This window comes from Notolabrus celidotus, chromosome 8, assembly GCF_009762535.1.
Source record: "Notolabrus celidotus isolate fNotCel1 chromosome 8, fNotCel1.pri, whole genome shotgun sequence".
Taxonomy (NCBI): domain Eukaryota; kingdom Metazoa; phylum Chordata; class Actinopteri; order Labriformes; family Labridae; genus Notolabrus; species Notolabrus celidotus.
In genome coordinates this window covers 15,777,010-15,793,448 of record NC_048279.1, presented here as the reverse complement: position 1 = coordinate 15,793,448, position 16,439 = coordinate 15,777,010, and the positions used below count along the sequence as shown (strand labels likewise).

At 41.6% G+C, this 16,439-nt stretch overlaps 1 protein-coding gene across 1 annotated transcript; it reads left to right on the top strand.

Moving 5' to 3' along the window:
* The first annotated feature begins 869 nt into the window (after positions 1-869).
* nexmifb (neurite extension and migration factor b) lies at positions 870-10,982 on the top strand. The gene is made up of 2 exons (XM_034689236.1): positions 870-951; positions 6,585-10,982. The coding sequence occupies exons 1-2, from the start codon at positions 870-872 to the stop codon at positions 10,808-10,810; spliced, it is 4,308 nt and encodes a 1,435-aa protein (XP_034545127.1). The 3' UTR covers positions 10,811-10,982.
* The last annotated feature ends 5,457 nt before the right edge of the window (positions 10,983-16,439 follow it).

Genomic DNA, 16,439 nt, shown 5'->3' with positions numbered 1-16,439 from the left:
AGGAGGCCACAGCATCAAATGTTCATCATTTACAGGGCCACAGTGTCTTGAATCATCATTATTCTTCCAGAAATTACACAAGGTGAATGTGCCTTTTCTTTTATACGCTACCACACCTGATTTCCAGAGGCTGACAAGTTTCTGCCTCTCCACACTTTATTTAAACATATTGTTTTATGTTACATTTGTACATCTGCATCCTGCTTCAGATACACTCCATCACCCCCCACCCCTTCTTCTCCCATCATCTCTTCCTACAGTTAAAAAAGGATTGTAAGAGTGTTCGCAGTTAGCTGTCACAGCTTCAGTCATATCTCTTCTATCTGTCCTCTCGGAGCCAGGTTGGTTTTTCCTGCAGCTGAGGCACGCAGAAACGAAGGAGTCGGCTAATTACAATAAACAAATATGCTCAGAGCTGCCTATGTAAGGCTCGCATAGGTTAACAACTTCGCCATAAATGTTAAATGAAGCTTAAAATAGGATAGTATGGCATACAGTTTCCATAGTGATCTGGGATCTGTGATTCCTTGTGTACTTTCTTGGTTGGTTATGTTTAAATTAATCTTAGACACGAATCAGAAATACAGAGAAGAAATGAGAGATTGTTTGTTGAATCTGCAGAGCTGGTTTGATGATTTTGTTATGTTTAGAGCTTTTTTAAATATTTCCTGCAACTTTATGTTTGCCTTTCTTTGCTGTGATAAAAACCTAGTGTATCCGTGTTGATCTTATTCTATATTTGAAGATTCCTCTCGTACTTATGTCTCTTTCTCTTTCCTCTTTCCACCCTCCCTGTTTCTCTGCTTCTCTTTTTCAACAGGTGGGACAGTCAAAATGATGCATAGGAGGTGAAACGTTGAGCCGTATCGATGGATGTGTTAACAGACAGCAGTCTCACATTGATCGTGAAGACTTCAGAACCGGAGAATGCAAATGCAGTGGAGAACACAGGTGAAAACCATTCACTTTGAAAAAAAGTTTTGTACCATGCATACATAGTAGTCATACATTTTATTTCTTTTTAGACGAGAAATGCAGATTAAATAATTATTTTCTGGATTCTTTGTGATTTGCTTTGAACATTTAGAGATACCTAGTTGTTGATCTCAATGCAGAGGTTTTAATTTCCCCAAGAATCATCAAGCATTTCTTTTCGAATAAATGACAACATTTTCTCACATCTGAGAAAACTTTTTAAAAGTCAATTTGTATTAGCAAATACCATGGAACTAGATTTTCTTAAATTAGCTTTTAACCCTCAGTTTTAAGCTTTTTGACAAGATATGTGGGATATGAAACACATCCTGCCTTTTCTCAAAATGAGAAGTGGAGAAGAAACATTAAATGAAGCTTATTAAGCTATTGTTAATCCCCTCTCCTGATGCTGCCACAGCTCTCTTTTATGACATCTACCTTTTCTTCTGAAACCGTTCAGATAGGTGCAAACATTATTTCTCTCTCATTCACCCATTCTTAGAAGCAAGAGTAAAGAAGAAGAATGTAAAGAAAAAATATTGTGATTATCTGTTTATTAATTATAGCCTTTTTTAGGTTGTGACAGTTGCTTGTTTGTAAATTCCAGTAATACGGATGTATCACTGTATGGCAGCTTTAACACAAAACATTTAAAATCTAGAGCCTTCAAATGTTTCAATTGTAACATTTGAAGGTTCTAGATTTTTAATTTCTTGCACGTTCCTGCAGTGCAGACCTTCTTATATACACCTGTATATTGACTTTTAGAGAAATTGTGCATTTTCAAAGGACCTTCAGCCACTGCCTCTCACCTCTCAAGCACCACTGATCTTTAGATGAGGTTTATCTTATTGTTTCAGCTCAGGTCAGGCTCAGCAGGGTCTGAGCTGAGCAGAATCACACAGATTATCCCCAGCACTAGCCTGTTCCTTCAAAGGAATAGAGGAAAAGAGAGTGTGGAGAATGAGAGTAGGAAAAGAGTGGTGGAAAGGGTGAAAGTGTCTCCATTGAGCAGGGAATAGGGCAGCTCTCTGAGGAGGATAGCCATGAATCATACTGCAGTTACTCACCACTTATTATGAACATCCTGTACTGGCTGGATTGATTTCCCCCCACCATTCACAAAATGTCATATAGTGAAGATGGAGCAATAGGTAGCAAGAGGCTTGTGTCTGGCCTACCAGCTGGATGAGTTAACGCCCCGGGTGGCTGAGCTGCAGAATGGCTAGCTCTGCATTTTACGAATGTGAAAGCCTCCTTATAACAGGGATAAGGAGCAGGGAAGTTTGAAGTGAGGGAGATAGCGAGTAGAAAAGGGAGGAAGGAGGAGATGGAAAGGGGGGATGGGGGTGAGGAATGATTTGAAAAAGCCATTAGAGTGAGAAAAGGGACATGTCAGCTGTTTTCATTTGCATTGTACTTAATATTGTGATATTTGAGCTATTTAATTCCTTCAGCCTGATGGAATGGATGTATGCATATGAAACTAGTTTAAAACTGGTTATAAAACAGACCCACAAAGGCAAACCGGACCATCAGCAAGACTGGCTATATGGATATTTTTATTCTGGTCACCAGGTTCCTGCAAACAGCAAGTAGTTTGTAAGCCAGTAAAAAAGGAAGGAGGAAGGGATGTTTCTTTAGAGAATGCTATGCATATATGTACAGGACAGGAACAGAAAATAGATCGCATTCGACGAGAAATGTTTCTCAAAGTTGCTCTGTAATAGAGACTGATTGTTGTCACAAAGAAATATTCTTCAAATGCTGTTTTTTATCCAGATAAAGCGGCTAAAAATGTGCTGTAAACAAAGAAAGAAGCATAGCTGTCTAATTTGTGCATATATGCATGTGTGTGTGTGGATGCGTGTGCGTGTGCGTGTGGCATCTGACACACTAATAGATAAGGACACATACGCCAACTTGTCTCTCTCTCTCCTTGTGTCCATGACCATGTCCCTCAGCATGGGCTCGTCTCCCTGCAGAGCCGGCTGGCACAAAGCAGCTCAGACTGCTCAGGTGGGTGAAGCCCTGAATGTCATGGCTCGAAAGATAAACCAGACTCAGAGAGCTCCGAGCGCTAACTGGTCTGGTCTGGTCTGGTCTAGTTTGGCGGTGGTCAGGCTGTCTAGCATGGCTGGGCTTGGCAGGGCTGAGATCAGAAGATCACCACCTCCTGCCAGCAGCCGGGGTCCTTCCATATGCTCTGTGGTGACAGTCCATGCCAGCTTGCATGAGTTGTGTCACATCCAGCCTTGGTTACTATTCAGTAACAATCCTCAAAACACTATTACAAAACTACATCTGTGGAGAATGATCTCAGAGTGTAAGGCTTGTTTTTTATTTGTGAATAAGCTGCTCTTTTTGTAAGCTAGATACTGAATTCTGGCAGCAGTGAGTATTTTGGATGTTTATCTTGTTTACATTTGCCAGCTCAGTTGCAGTCCTAATATTGCCGTAGCATATCTGTGAATTTGTGTCTGCTGAGCCCCCTTTGACCTCAAATGTCAAACTTGATTTGTCATCTACAGTCATTGCTGTAAGACCCTGTCTGTGTGTGTGTCTGAATGTGTGTTTGTGTACCTGTCTGACTGACTGATCTGTGGCACATTCTGAACAGCTGAAGAGCTAATGGTCCAGCTGGAGACAGATGGCCTCTCGATAACACTATACCCTCAAGCCAATACTCACACTCTATCACTCTCCCTCTCATACACACGCATGCATCCACGCATGCACACACCCTCTCCCTCTCTCTCCCTCTTACATGCACACACACATTGGATAGGACAGATTGTTAATCCATTATAAACCCTGAGGAAACACATTTTTCAATATGAGTTGAATGTTTCACAGCAATTTTAACAATCTTTTGGCAATATTAGGTGGCAGCTTAAGTTTCATTCGGGCAGGGGAGGATAAAGGAAGTTAATTTCTCCACCTTTTTTGTAATTTCCCTCTCTCGGTGGCTTGGCGTCTTTGCGGGGCTAATGAAAGAGATAAGTAATCATTTCTTTTTATTTCCCTTATCTGTGAGTCCTGCAAAATTACTTGTTAGATTTCAGGCTTTGGCACTGTTTACATAAAATTCCAAATAAAGCCAAATTAACTTTTCCACCTTGGAATTAAAATCATTACATCAATCCTCCAATGCTCATCTCTTTATAACATATGCAATAGAATTGACTGTCTGGAAATGTAACATTGACTGACATTGACGCGTCTAACCCTACTGCCGTTGTACATTAATAAATACCTTAGAATGGGCACTGACATATTGGTGGTTAACATTATTTTGGAGTAAGAGTCTGCCCTGTAGGGATTGGCAGGTGGAGTCGGGGACAGCCGGCCTCTTTGGCTAACCAAAACAAACATTTAACTTACCGATAATATTGCAGAGATCCTTCAGGTTGTTACAGACTACAGCATATCAGGGTCTTGTGTCAGTTTGAAGCAGACTCTTGCCAGGAAAATTAAATGACTCTTGTATGTTTACTAGTCTCAAGCTGTTCCTCCTCTACTCGGCTATAACGGTGGGCATTGGCAGTGGGAGCTGCAATTATCGACAAAGCTGTCAATCCTATTTATAGCATCATATAACTAATTAAAAATGTTTTATTCTCAGAAAAAAGAACACTTGGACATTCTTCAGCATAAGACATATTAATTACAGAAACTGTGTTTTAAACTAATTTATTTGACGTGTATTTTGATTTAGTAGTTTGACCCATTTCCCATCAGCCAACATAAAGTTGGTACGCTTTCTAACATGTACCACAGCCAGTCAGTCGGGGGATCTCCAAATGTTTTGATTTTTTGGGGGAGCTGTAATGTTTTCCATCCTTTATACAATCTATGAAATGTACTGAAAAAGTATCTGGACATTTAGGACAAGGATAATAGTCCTGACTCTCCACAGAAACATGCTTTTACTCTAAGTTCATTTTGGCTCAGAGCCCCAAAAGAACCGATAGTAAACATCTCACTGAGATGCTCCTGCAGCCGAGCTGCAGCTTTAACAGTTTTTGTGACTCTGGGAGGAAGAGAGAAGGAACATATTTCTCCTGAGGTTTTCTTCATTACCAGTGACAGCAGCACAGTTGTATGCTTTTAGTAGGCGTCTTGGTGACTCCGATGTGTCTGCAGGCCACAGCCCTAGACAGACACTCTCATAAATTTCATTACCTTGATAAATCACTCTCAAATCATATCCACACTCAAAGGGTTGACTCACCATCAATTCAGCTATGCTGAATATGAATGACGAATACTTTGTGTTGTGCAGTTGTCCCCTCAAGCATTTGTTAATACCTTAATAATGATTAGGCGCATCCATTATAGAATGGGGAATTTTACTAGTTAACCTTGGTGAGCACATTAATTGCGATAGTATGTTTCCCAATTTGTTTTTTTTTTCTGCAATGATTTTTAGAAATAAGTGTGAGGCAGCAGCTTGAGATTGTAGAGGGAGGCAGGTGTAGATGATATTGGTTATACAGTCTCCAACATATGGGCCTGTCGTGTCCCATGCGTACGTACCTGCCTCCGCTGCTGTCATCTAATTATGCAGAGCAAACAAAGCTATCTGCCTGCTGCTACAAGCCCGCTTCTGTGGGTTTTGATTGTTACTCATCAGATGGATGTTTTCAACTGATTAAGATATTGTCACAATCGACCTGGAGGAAATCACTGAACTTACTTTCAATTTATTCATTACTGCTGTTGTTCCTGCCATGCATAATTTTATGGTGTCTTGTTACCTTAGAGCTAAGTTGGATCTACGTTTATATAGATGGCATCCTAAAGGGAGGGGGGGAGGTAATGCAGGAAGACTCAGTAATTTCATTTCAAATTTAGCTCTCATGTTGATAAAAGAAATCATGTCACAATTATTTTTGTCTTCTTTCCAGGAAGATCCGTCCTTTGCATAAGTAACAGTATCTCTCATTAAACCTATGACTGACATTGTGGATTGAATTCTCATTTTCTCTGTCTGTGAATGAAATGAAAAAAAAATTAAACCAGAGTGACTACTATCTAAAACACATGTTGCTTAATTGTGGAAATCACTTCTTTGATCACACACACCTACTTTAAAGACATTCAGAGTGAGTTTTTTCACACTACTTCATGCAAGCTGGTGTTAAAAATTGCTGGCTTTGTGTATTGAATTAACAACTGCATTTATTCCAGCTCTTTGTCACTTTCACTTATGGCACCATTCTAACTTCACATGAAGGTGACCCCGTTTGTGAGTCACCTTCATTGTGTTTTATGTGTCCTGAGAATTAGCAAGGAATTTTAATAACTCTGTCACAATTTACTTTGTCTAGAATCTTAAATCAGAACATCAAACACTAATGGGCAAGAAGTTGTCCATACAAATTTGGCAACGCTACTACCTTTTATTGAATCTGCTACCCAAAGAGTTAAAGGCTGGCATCACTAAATGACATTTTAAGCTCCAGGGGGTTAATTGACTCTAATTGCATTTCGGGAGCTGAGAAGAAATGTCAGAGTAACTACAGAACAAAAACAATGTAATTTAACTTCAGACTTACTGTTCAAAGAGTTGAAAGAGCTGAAATTCCTTTTTGCTTTTCCAACAGGGGTATGTGAGCCGAGTTGTGATCTGAGTCTGTGCGGGCTCGTCGATGCTGCTCTCCCTCCATCCTCATCTCCTCCTCCTGCTGCAGAGACTTCACAGCAGGCCTGCCCAACACACCAGAGGACCACGCCTACACCACCAACACTCCCTCTTCCCCTCGACACTGACTCCTCTCTGGGCCTGACAGCGGCCCCCTCCCCTCCCACTGATGACACCCCAACTGTAGTCCCGCACCTTCACCACGCCCCCACTCCCACACCACATCCTGCTCAAGCTGTTGGCTCCTGGGACACAAAAGGGGACACCCAGAAGAGTTCCCTTCTGCTGCCTGTTGCCCTCCCTCTGCCAACTACAATGATGGAGCCTGGCACTGTGTCTGCGCTGACAGAGGAGTGTCTTCTTCAGCCTGCACGCACCTGCCTTGGCTGCTTCATTGAGACACGGGATGCTACTGACCCTAATTCCATCCAGAACCCACCCCATGACCCCAGCACCAACCCTGACACAGAGACTGTGCTGAGTGCAAGGATAGAAGATGTGAGCCGAGAAGACTTCTCTGACATCAACAATATCAGCATCCAGTGCCTGAGCCATGCGGGGGAGGCAGTGAGTCATTATGGAGAACAGCTCCTCTCTGACCAGCTACTTAGCTTTCCTCTACCGAAAGCCCCAAGTGAGGGCAAGAGAGTGGATGGAAACAAAACAACAGAAGACTGTGATGACCCCGAGGATGATGCAACAGCTAAGAACCTATACGAGGGACTGTTATTGGACAAGGTGAGCGGAGAGGAGGTTCTGCTGGCCAATGCTGGCCAGGACTGGGGCTACTTTGAATCCTTCATCAGCGAGAGCAAAATGGAACTGCTGGACCTTTGTTCTAAGAATGAACTGTCTGTCAATCTCTTCTCTGAGGAGGATGTTGACAATCTCTTTGACGATGAAGACGATGACTCGACCTTAAGCAGTGATGTCTGTTCACTGAAAATTCGTTACGAGTCTTTCCAGGACAACATGAGGGAGAAAACAAATGTGCTTCAGGAAGAGACACAGTTCAACTTCTTCCCCAGTGTCCTGGCCAACTGTGCCAAGAAAGAGGAAGGAGTGGGAGTCTTGAGGAGGAGTGCTGAGGAACTTCAGCCCAAAACTGATGAGCTGATACTGGAGACCGGACAGGATGGAAAAACAGGGGACTGCAGTGGTAGGAGCCCCCTTGATGGTTCCCAAGGGTCACCCATGTCCACGCCCAAAGTCAACTACCTAATGGACTTCAATTCAACAGAGGAGTCAGGTGAATTCAGCGATGACAGCTCCTGCACTGGCTCCTCCTCAGACACCCTGCAGGAGGGCAAATTTAAGAAGGGCCACTCAAAGAGATTGCTCAGCCCCTCTAACCCTCTCAACTACGGTCTGCGCTCCAAGAGAAAGGTCAGATACAGTGATGATTACCTATATGATGTTGATTCACTCGAAAGTGAGAAAAATGCTGAGAAAAAAGAGAAAGCTCCCTCTGGTCAAAAAGAGGAAGAGGATGTAGACTGGTGTCCTAAAAAGCGTCGGAAATCATGTCGGAAAGAGCCACCAGTGGTCATCAAGTACATCATCATCAACAGGTTTAAAGGAGAGAGACTCATGTCAGTGAAACTGGGCAAGTTAGATCCTGTGGATGCGACTGTGAGCCTGAACACCGACACAGTAAGCAAATATGAGGCACTGGCTCCTCTGAAGGATTTCTGGCAGGAGAGGCAAAGAGAGAGACAGGAACAGCTTAAGCTGGCTGCCAGAGATAAACAACAACGCGGCGTTCATCTAAACGGACGCCACCATCGCCCTTTTAACTCTAGTCATCCAAAAAGGAAATACAAGATTGCAAACAGGCTTAAGGTTCAGAGGATTCACACTGTCGAGCAATCAGCAACAGCACAGGGCTCCCCTCTCTCTGATCAGGGCCAGAGAGGTGTCAGCAAAGAAGAGGCCACCCCCATGGTAGCAGGAATAACAGCAGCCCCAGGCCTCCCAGTGACATTAGACACAAACTCTATCACGCACACAGTCACAGCCAAGAGCCGCTCCCAGGAGAGGGAGGAGAGGGAGGGGAGGAGATTGGGTGGAAATAAAACAGTAAGGATAAGGAAATTCAAAAGCGAAGCCAGGCTGCGGAGCAAGAAAATGAAAGAGGCAGAAGGAGAGGAGAGGAGGAGCGTGACAAATGAAACGGATGTCTGTGTCGCTGCGGCACAGATTGAGACCCTTACTGCTGGGTTAGAAGAGGCAGGCATTAGAACAACCACAGTCAAACCCCATTTCCCTGTCAATACCACCACAGCTCACACATCTGAGGAGAAATTCCCCTTTGTTTCGTCCAACTGCTCTCCTGAAAAAGCTCCCTCCTCAGAGGCGGTAGAGGCGGGTGTCCCTGTTATCCCGGGGGGCTACCTGCAGACCCTGTTAGATGCTACAGACTCCTCCAATGGAGCAACTATCTCTTATTTCCCCCAGCAGCCCTCTAGGCAGCAGTATCCTCTGGGGCTATCCCTAGAGGAGAAGCAGTTTTCGTCTTTACAGCTTGCTCAGAGCTGTGTCCTCTCCCCTCCTTCTGAGTCAGAGCTCCAACAGTCTCCCCAAAACTGCCCCAGCTTTCCCCAGATGTGGCACCCACAGCTCTGCCCAAGTCACAGCCAGAGCTTTGGGCCTGAGACCCCTGAGACTCCCATCTTACCCAACAACTTCCCAGCTACTGTGCCCCTGAATGACAGCATGCCAGTGTCTAACTACAGCCAGCTGAGCCCTGAGGCTGACAGGCTGCTATATGAGAAGAGCTACCTGACTGAGGCTGGGCTGCAGCCGGGGGCAGATCTGCAAGTGTGTCAGCCTCCATGTGTGGAGGGCCAGGTGCAATACCAGAGAGGGTCCCTGTGCACAGACAATGGCAGGCTCATCAGCTATGACTCAGTGGGTTCTCTGTCAGCCTCCTCCAGCAATTACAGCTCCCTCAGCCTCAAGTCTTGTGAGCGAGAGGGTGAGGAGGAGGGCCGAGACAGCTTCTTAGCTCATTGCAGTCCTAAAGTGGTGATTCAGCAGAGTGTGGATGCCCTTACCCCACTCAGGGAGTCCTCAGACCTGCTGGACATTTCCAACTTCACCCCTGACAAGTTTAGACACTCATCACTGTCAGAGCTTTCCCCTCCTGAAACCCCCAACCTGTCCCCCCAAGTGGTGGGACGTGACATGAAGATGGCAGGCAATGCTGGAGAATACCAAGATGTTAATGATATGACTATGGACTGTAATAGAGAGGCAAAGTGGAACTGTGATGTTATGCATCAACAAGAGCACACAGCAAATTCATTTACAGTGGAAGACAGCCAGTTCCCGCTTCACAACTTTAACAGTCAGGATGTGTTGACTTTAGATAAGAAGGAACTGGAAGCTACAGAATTTGATGAACAGACCGGTGAGATGTTGACTGGTGCAAAAAGCATAAAGTCAAAGAGGAAAGGCAATTGCAAACAGACAGCTGCAGGACAGAGCCCAAAGAAAGTCCGGGCTCCAAGAGCTCCAAAGTCAGAAAAGGTCAAGACCCCCAAACAGAACTCACGTTCCACCAAAAAGATAAAGGCCATGTTGGAGGGTAAGGCAGCAAAGAACCAGGCAGGTGGTTGTGGCACAGGCCTGACTGACAGTAGTAGCACTGGAGACTGGTCTGGCACCGGCTGGTCGGAGAGCAACAGCCTGGTTGGGGATGACCAGAGAGAATTTGAAGAGCCCTCCAATATTCTGTCCAACATTGTCTCGGGCATGGCTGAGGTCCAAAGGTTCATGATGGCATCTATTGAGCCACTGTGGAATCCAATGTCTGAGGCCTGCATGCCCTCTGAGGCCAACAGTCTCAACCTAAAGACCCTTAAAATCTTGGCAGGCACAGAGGCCGACCTGAAGAAAAAAGGAGCTGTGCTCACAGGGGCTGGGAGAGGCAGAAAGGCAGGGGGTAAAGGAGGGAAAAACCAGGCCAAATTCAACCCCTCCCATCCCTTATTTCCTCAACTAGCTCTTGGCTGTAACATGTTCGATAAACCCAACTTTATTAACCCCGGCCCAGCACACAAAAAGCTGTACCGCCACAAGACCAGTGCAAAGTTCCCTCGGATTGAGACACTGAAGGGGAAGCGAGCTGAAAGGGACCCAAATAAGGACATAGCACTGATGACCTCTTTTGAGAAACTGAGGTAATATTTTGTTATCAGCTGCTGTTGCACCCCCTTCTCACTATTCCCCACTACCTGCTCAGCCCCACCTCCCAAGCATACCTACACTGACGTTATGCCAGAGCTGCATGAGTACTACGTTCCCTCTGACTACTCCCACTTCCTTTTAACCCCACTGCCCTGAGGAGGAAATTAATATCTGCATGAAAAACTTCTTGTACTTTGCAAACTACCTATTGAGTGATTGTGTCAAGCTTGATTGAGATTTGAAACGACCATGGCTGCATTTTTCTTGCTTTTGTTGTTTCTGCCTTGTTTGTTCTTCTAGTCGGTTTGTTTTACTTTTGTCTGAAAAAAAAAGATTAAGCCTTGAAAAAAGTTCTGTCGCCTTTTTGAGGAACTTTGTTTTTGTATTTTCTCAGCAGAACTAGCTCCCCAGAATTATGTATTTATTCCCCTTTTCCTAAAGATGTAGCTATATACACAAAAGCATTGAGTGACATCTACGCACCCCACCTCCTCATCTGTTTTTGTATGCAGAATATGGATGTCCTGTTGTTGCTGTCCGTCATACACTGCCTGGCTCATTTCAAGAGGGAAACCGACAATTAATGAGCCCTATTTAAGCTCAAGACATCTTGAACACAAGATGTGACCATTTTGTATTGAGTACATATCAGACGTTGTCTTTTTTCCCTTCAAAGTTGGAATGATTGCCCATTTCCTTTTATCAAGCATTTCTTTTTCTTCTGGAGTTGAGAGGAACTGGTTATCTAAATTTACATTTTTACGCCTCGCAAATTCATAAAAGCTCCACCCTCAGAGTATTTTTGTCAATGTTGTTGTACAGGGACATGCAATATTTGCAAAAAAAGATGATTATAATCTTAAAATCAATGTGCCAAAAGTAACAATGCTGTGTAAATGACCTCTTATATATGTGTGAATATTGGCTGTTCCTCTTTTCTATCCATTGGAGTATTGGCTGCTCGGGTTGGAGACTCCTCACAGAGACTTGCCACCACAGGAAATCTTTATTTGGGACTTTTCTCTCTTCTCTGATGAAAGGCACCAACAGCTGGCAGTGGTACACCACCACTCACTAAACCAAATCAGAAAGACTCTGAATTCTCCTTGTTTTCCCAACTTTGTTTGCCAAATTCAATTTACCTCAACATCGCCTGGCACTGAGAAGCAACAAAAGAGAGGCAAAGGGGAGATCTGCTCTGAAGGCTACAGTAGAGGAAGAAGATAAAAAAAAGAGGTTCACATGAGCTATCTCTGGACCAAGGAGAGGGTAGGGCAGATGTTTTAGGGTAAGCAAGGAATTTATTTTTCAGATGGGGCTGTGCCTCACTGAATAGCTGTTTTGTACTGAATATTCAAGGCAATTTATTACTCATAGAGATTCTGATGCACACTTCAGCCATGAATAGACAGGGCAATTTTTGCAGTTAGACTAAATGTGAATGTGAAAGCAGTTTTCAGTACAAATCAAATTAGTAATCTTGTAATTGAAGGAAAGCATGTCTTTGCATTAGCTCCACTTGGGAATCTTACTTACATGTTACCTGACATGGTAATTGAAACAGTAATTTTTCTAGGCATTCTCATGTAATTCATTTCTTAACACCGCCATCTTTTATATATTGCACCACCGGTGTATTTTGGTTTCTGATTGTTTTGATACTTTTCTACATTATGTCCAAATTGATTTTCTTTCCTCTGAAGGTACTTTACTTTTCTTTTTTTTTACATTTGAGTTAATTATCATCTCAGTTTGATGGGTTAGTATTTAATCAGAAAATACTGTCAACTTAAAAATGAAGGCCAAGTAAAGGCACAAATTTAAAGAAGTAATGGTGCTATTTGATCCTGTGGCTATTTAAATCAGTTACTTTGGGCTTGTTCACTGCCACAATATCTTAAAAAAACTTTAAAGTGAATCATACAATCAAGTTTGATAGGGTATAAAATGTTTTGATAATATATACTGAATGACTAAGAAGAAACACAGAACCACAGCAAATGGCTATGAAGTCTATATCTTTAAGAGTTTTAAACTCACACAATAGGCCTATATTTTCCCTTTGCTTTGAACGTTGAGTATAATTTTAGACACAGCGGTAATTACATCAGACTACTCTGTGATGTGTGGACAAATGGAAGCTTGATGTAAAAACAGGCCTTGTCACACTGGATATGATAATTCTTACGCACAGGTGATGGTAATTGATTGCTTGCATATGGCAAGAATCATAATCAATCTTTCTCTGTCTCTTTTTTTCTCTCCTCTCTGCCATGATCCTTTGTTTCTTTTCTCCAGTGTATCAGGGTTAGGACCAAGACAAGCTGCTGATGGGAAGCTCCACATGGGCTGCAAGCCTATTAAGTCTGCCTTCTCTCATTTCTGCCTATTGTCAAATTGAATGTACTTCTCTGAGTTCATAGTTTCTTTTTTATTTTCTTCTTTTTTGTTTCTAAAATGTGCCACTGTTGAGCTGCCTCATGTTAATGGTGCTAAGAAAGCCGACAATTGTTTTCTTCTTTTGGTTTGGTTTCTTTCTTTTCCCAGATTTAACAAAAAAAAGAAATGCAAAATAGATTAGGTACCTAACCCTCTTTATGAATGTATATTCTAATGTTATGTTTGATGTATTCACTTCATGATTCTTTGACATTGATTGGAATTACTTTTGCTCTTTTCATTAAAAGATTACCGAGCTTTATATATACTGTCTAGAGTTGTTACCAGAAGGAATCTTAATGAACTCTTGACACTACAAAATCTTGTATATTTTTTGTGTGCCAATTTGTAACATATTTTGTAAGTGTATATTTTTCTTAGAAAGTGCTGTGAAGTATTTGTGTGTGTGAGTAACCTTTTATGCGCCTCTATGGGCAGTGGAAAGGATATACAATGACAAGTTTCTGGTTTTAAAAACCAAAATATGAAAGTATCAACAGAAAACTAGAAATATTTACATTTTGTTGGGAGTTTTGTAATAAGACCATGATCTTGTTGTGAGAGTGTTGTGTTACTGTGCAAAACACAAATAAGCAAAGAAAAAAATACAAAACTTGGAAAAAATATAATTTGTGAACAATTTGCTGTTTTATAGATTTTCATGTAAATTATTTGAGTATTATTTTGTTTTTGTTTCGTTGTAAACTGTTGCAAAGGTTTTAAATATTTGTGATCAAGCCTGTACGGTGATAATGTAATATTGGTAACTTGCTGAGTTTTGTAATAATGTTTATGGAGTAAATATACAAATTAAAATAAGATTTTGAATGCTGCTTTCTGAAGAGAGTTGGGTTGTGTTTTTTGCCGCCCACCTTTTGCTGTAGCTGGCAACTATAGCAAAATCAGCAAACATCAAAGACCCACATTTTTAACTTCCTAACAAAAATATTCAGTCGAAAATAATAATTACAAGAGATTAATGACAACGTTTTAGAGAAAACACTGAACTTTACCAAGAACTTCTTCAAAAAGTCAGGAGTGATGTTACATACTAGCAAAAAAAATAATTCTACGACCCATCCATTTGTCCGTCTTTGCAGTACTTCTACAATAATAGCAATAGGCAAGAATTGAATCTTTATATCAATGTCTATTCTTACCACAAAATGTGAAAGCTTAATACAAACCTTCTTACTCCAATTAGGCTGTCCTTATTTGTTATATGGGAAGATTCTTGGACGAAAGGCATTTTAATTTCTGCACAAGTCTGGCTCTGGCTCATGTTATTTTAATGTCATATCTAATTAGCACACAGGGTCAGGCATCGCTAGAGTGACTGCTCATCCATAACTCTGAGCTGTGCTGCTGTGGTCTGCACTGCAACTCATTCTGGCATGCTTAATTGGAGCTGGAGATACTGTCTCACACCATAAACAGATCCTGTGATGTATGCCTCCAAAATTGTCAGGTGGAATTAGCATTGTGTTTGTTCTTTAGTCACCTGTAGCAGATAAGGGAGCAAGCAAATTATAAGACAGAATGCCTGATGCAACGGATCAGGTACACCTGTAGTTATTAAATGAGCTCCTGCTTGTTCTGTCGGTGTGTGTTTGCTGTAAAGACAACCATATACTCTCTCATTAGCACAGTTGTTTGCCATAATGGCCACTGTTTGTGCATTTGTTATTTTCTATCACAACTGACAGAACAATTTGGTAACATTTTGAAAGAATCAGCATTTCTTTTTCTGCATATTGTTGTAATACAGGCTTGTGCCTTTTGAGTTGGATCACAAGAAACACGGACAACGCAATTACAAACACAAACCTTTGTTTTTCAGGCACATTCATTCTGAAGGAGGCCTCTTAAAACACAGTCTTTAAAGACTAATCTGATGTGTTGAATTAGGTAAAAAAGACTCTAATTGTAGGTAGACTAAATCCTTTACGTGTGTGAACAATAGCTTGAAACCATTGCCAAGGTTTTCCACAACTACCCAAAGGCCCACTTTAATGATATTTGGTTAGTTCATGGTATTCAGAAATAAATAAATAAATAAAAGGGCAACAATACTATTTTCCCAGCCATGTGCCTGTTAAAGCTAGCTGTGGTAAGTACAAGTCCATGTAAGTATGCCACCTACTGCCTGAAGGTCACCACTGTCATCTCTGGCATACTGCTGTAACAGTATGGTCCCACCTCCTGCCACACTGAAGTCCAGAGTCTCCAAGAAATTCAGCGTTCTTTAACCTTTTTTAAACGATACATTTAAGGAAAGTACCATCCATTCAATTACTGTCAGTTCAAATCCTTATTTTTATTTCATAACATGAATGTGTTGTCAGGACATAGTGTGCCAACACTTGTATTTAATTTAAAATATTATAAGGAACAAAAATTGTAAGTGTTTTTACACTAGATTAACAGTAATAACTATTATCTATTACATATGTAAGAAGTGAACGTGGCCTCTTGAGCTCAAAAGTTCAGCTGAAGTGTAAGTGCAGGGACAACAGTCAGTTGTCAATCTCTCCAGACACTGACTTAAATTAGAATGCAACAAAATCCCTTTACACAAATATATGATCTTGTGTTGCAATTGTTAGACATTTTTTCTGAAATCTGAATTAAATACAGATTCAAGTTCTATTAAGTAATGGCTGTTGATTGGCCTTTGTTATTTTGTAAAATATATAGTTGGAGGTGTTCTCTTTAGACTTGGCATGATCCAAATGTCCCAAAAAATGTTAGGAGTACTTGTAAAACATGTAACTATGCTTTGTTCATCAATCTTTTTAAAACTTTTGAATTGTAAAATTGCTCACCTTCTGACAATGTGTGTATGCAGGACAACTGAGCAGGATGAGCCTTTCTGTCTGTTGGTCTTGAGAAGTTCAGTACTCACCGATGGCTAGAAAAGAAGTGGCATTAAGTGGACATTTGAGAAACTTTCACAAGCCATTCTGTAAACACTCTATGTTACATATTGTGTGTATTTGTGCCATGCACAAAACCATTGGTTATATAGCACTTACTTAATGACTTACCAAATCAACAATGCTGGACATAGGATTTTAGCTTTTTAGCTTTTGAATGTCAAGACACTATTAGACATTCCGTCCTAATGTTGATTACTTTTAGAACAATGCCTTCCTTAATGTCAGAATAAAAACTATTTTTATAAAAC

Excerpts from the sequence above, each read along its gene's own strand:
- nexmifb (XM_034689236.1), top strand. The coding sequence starts at position 870 with ATGGATGTGTTAACAGACAGCAGTCTCACATTGATCGTGAAGACTTCA. Across the intron at positions 952-6,584 it reads AAATGCAGTGGAGAACACAG|GGGTATGTGAGCCGAGTTGT; the intron begins GTGAAAACCATT and ends CTTTTCCAACAG.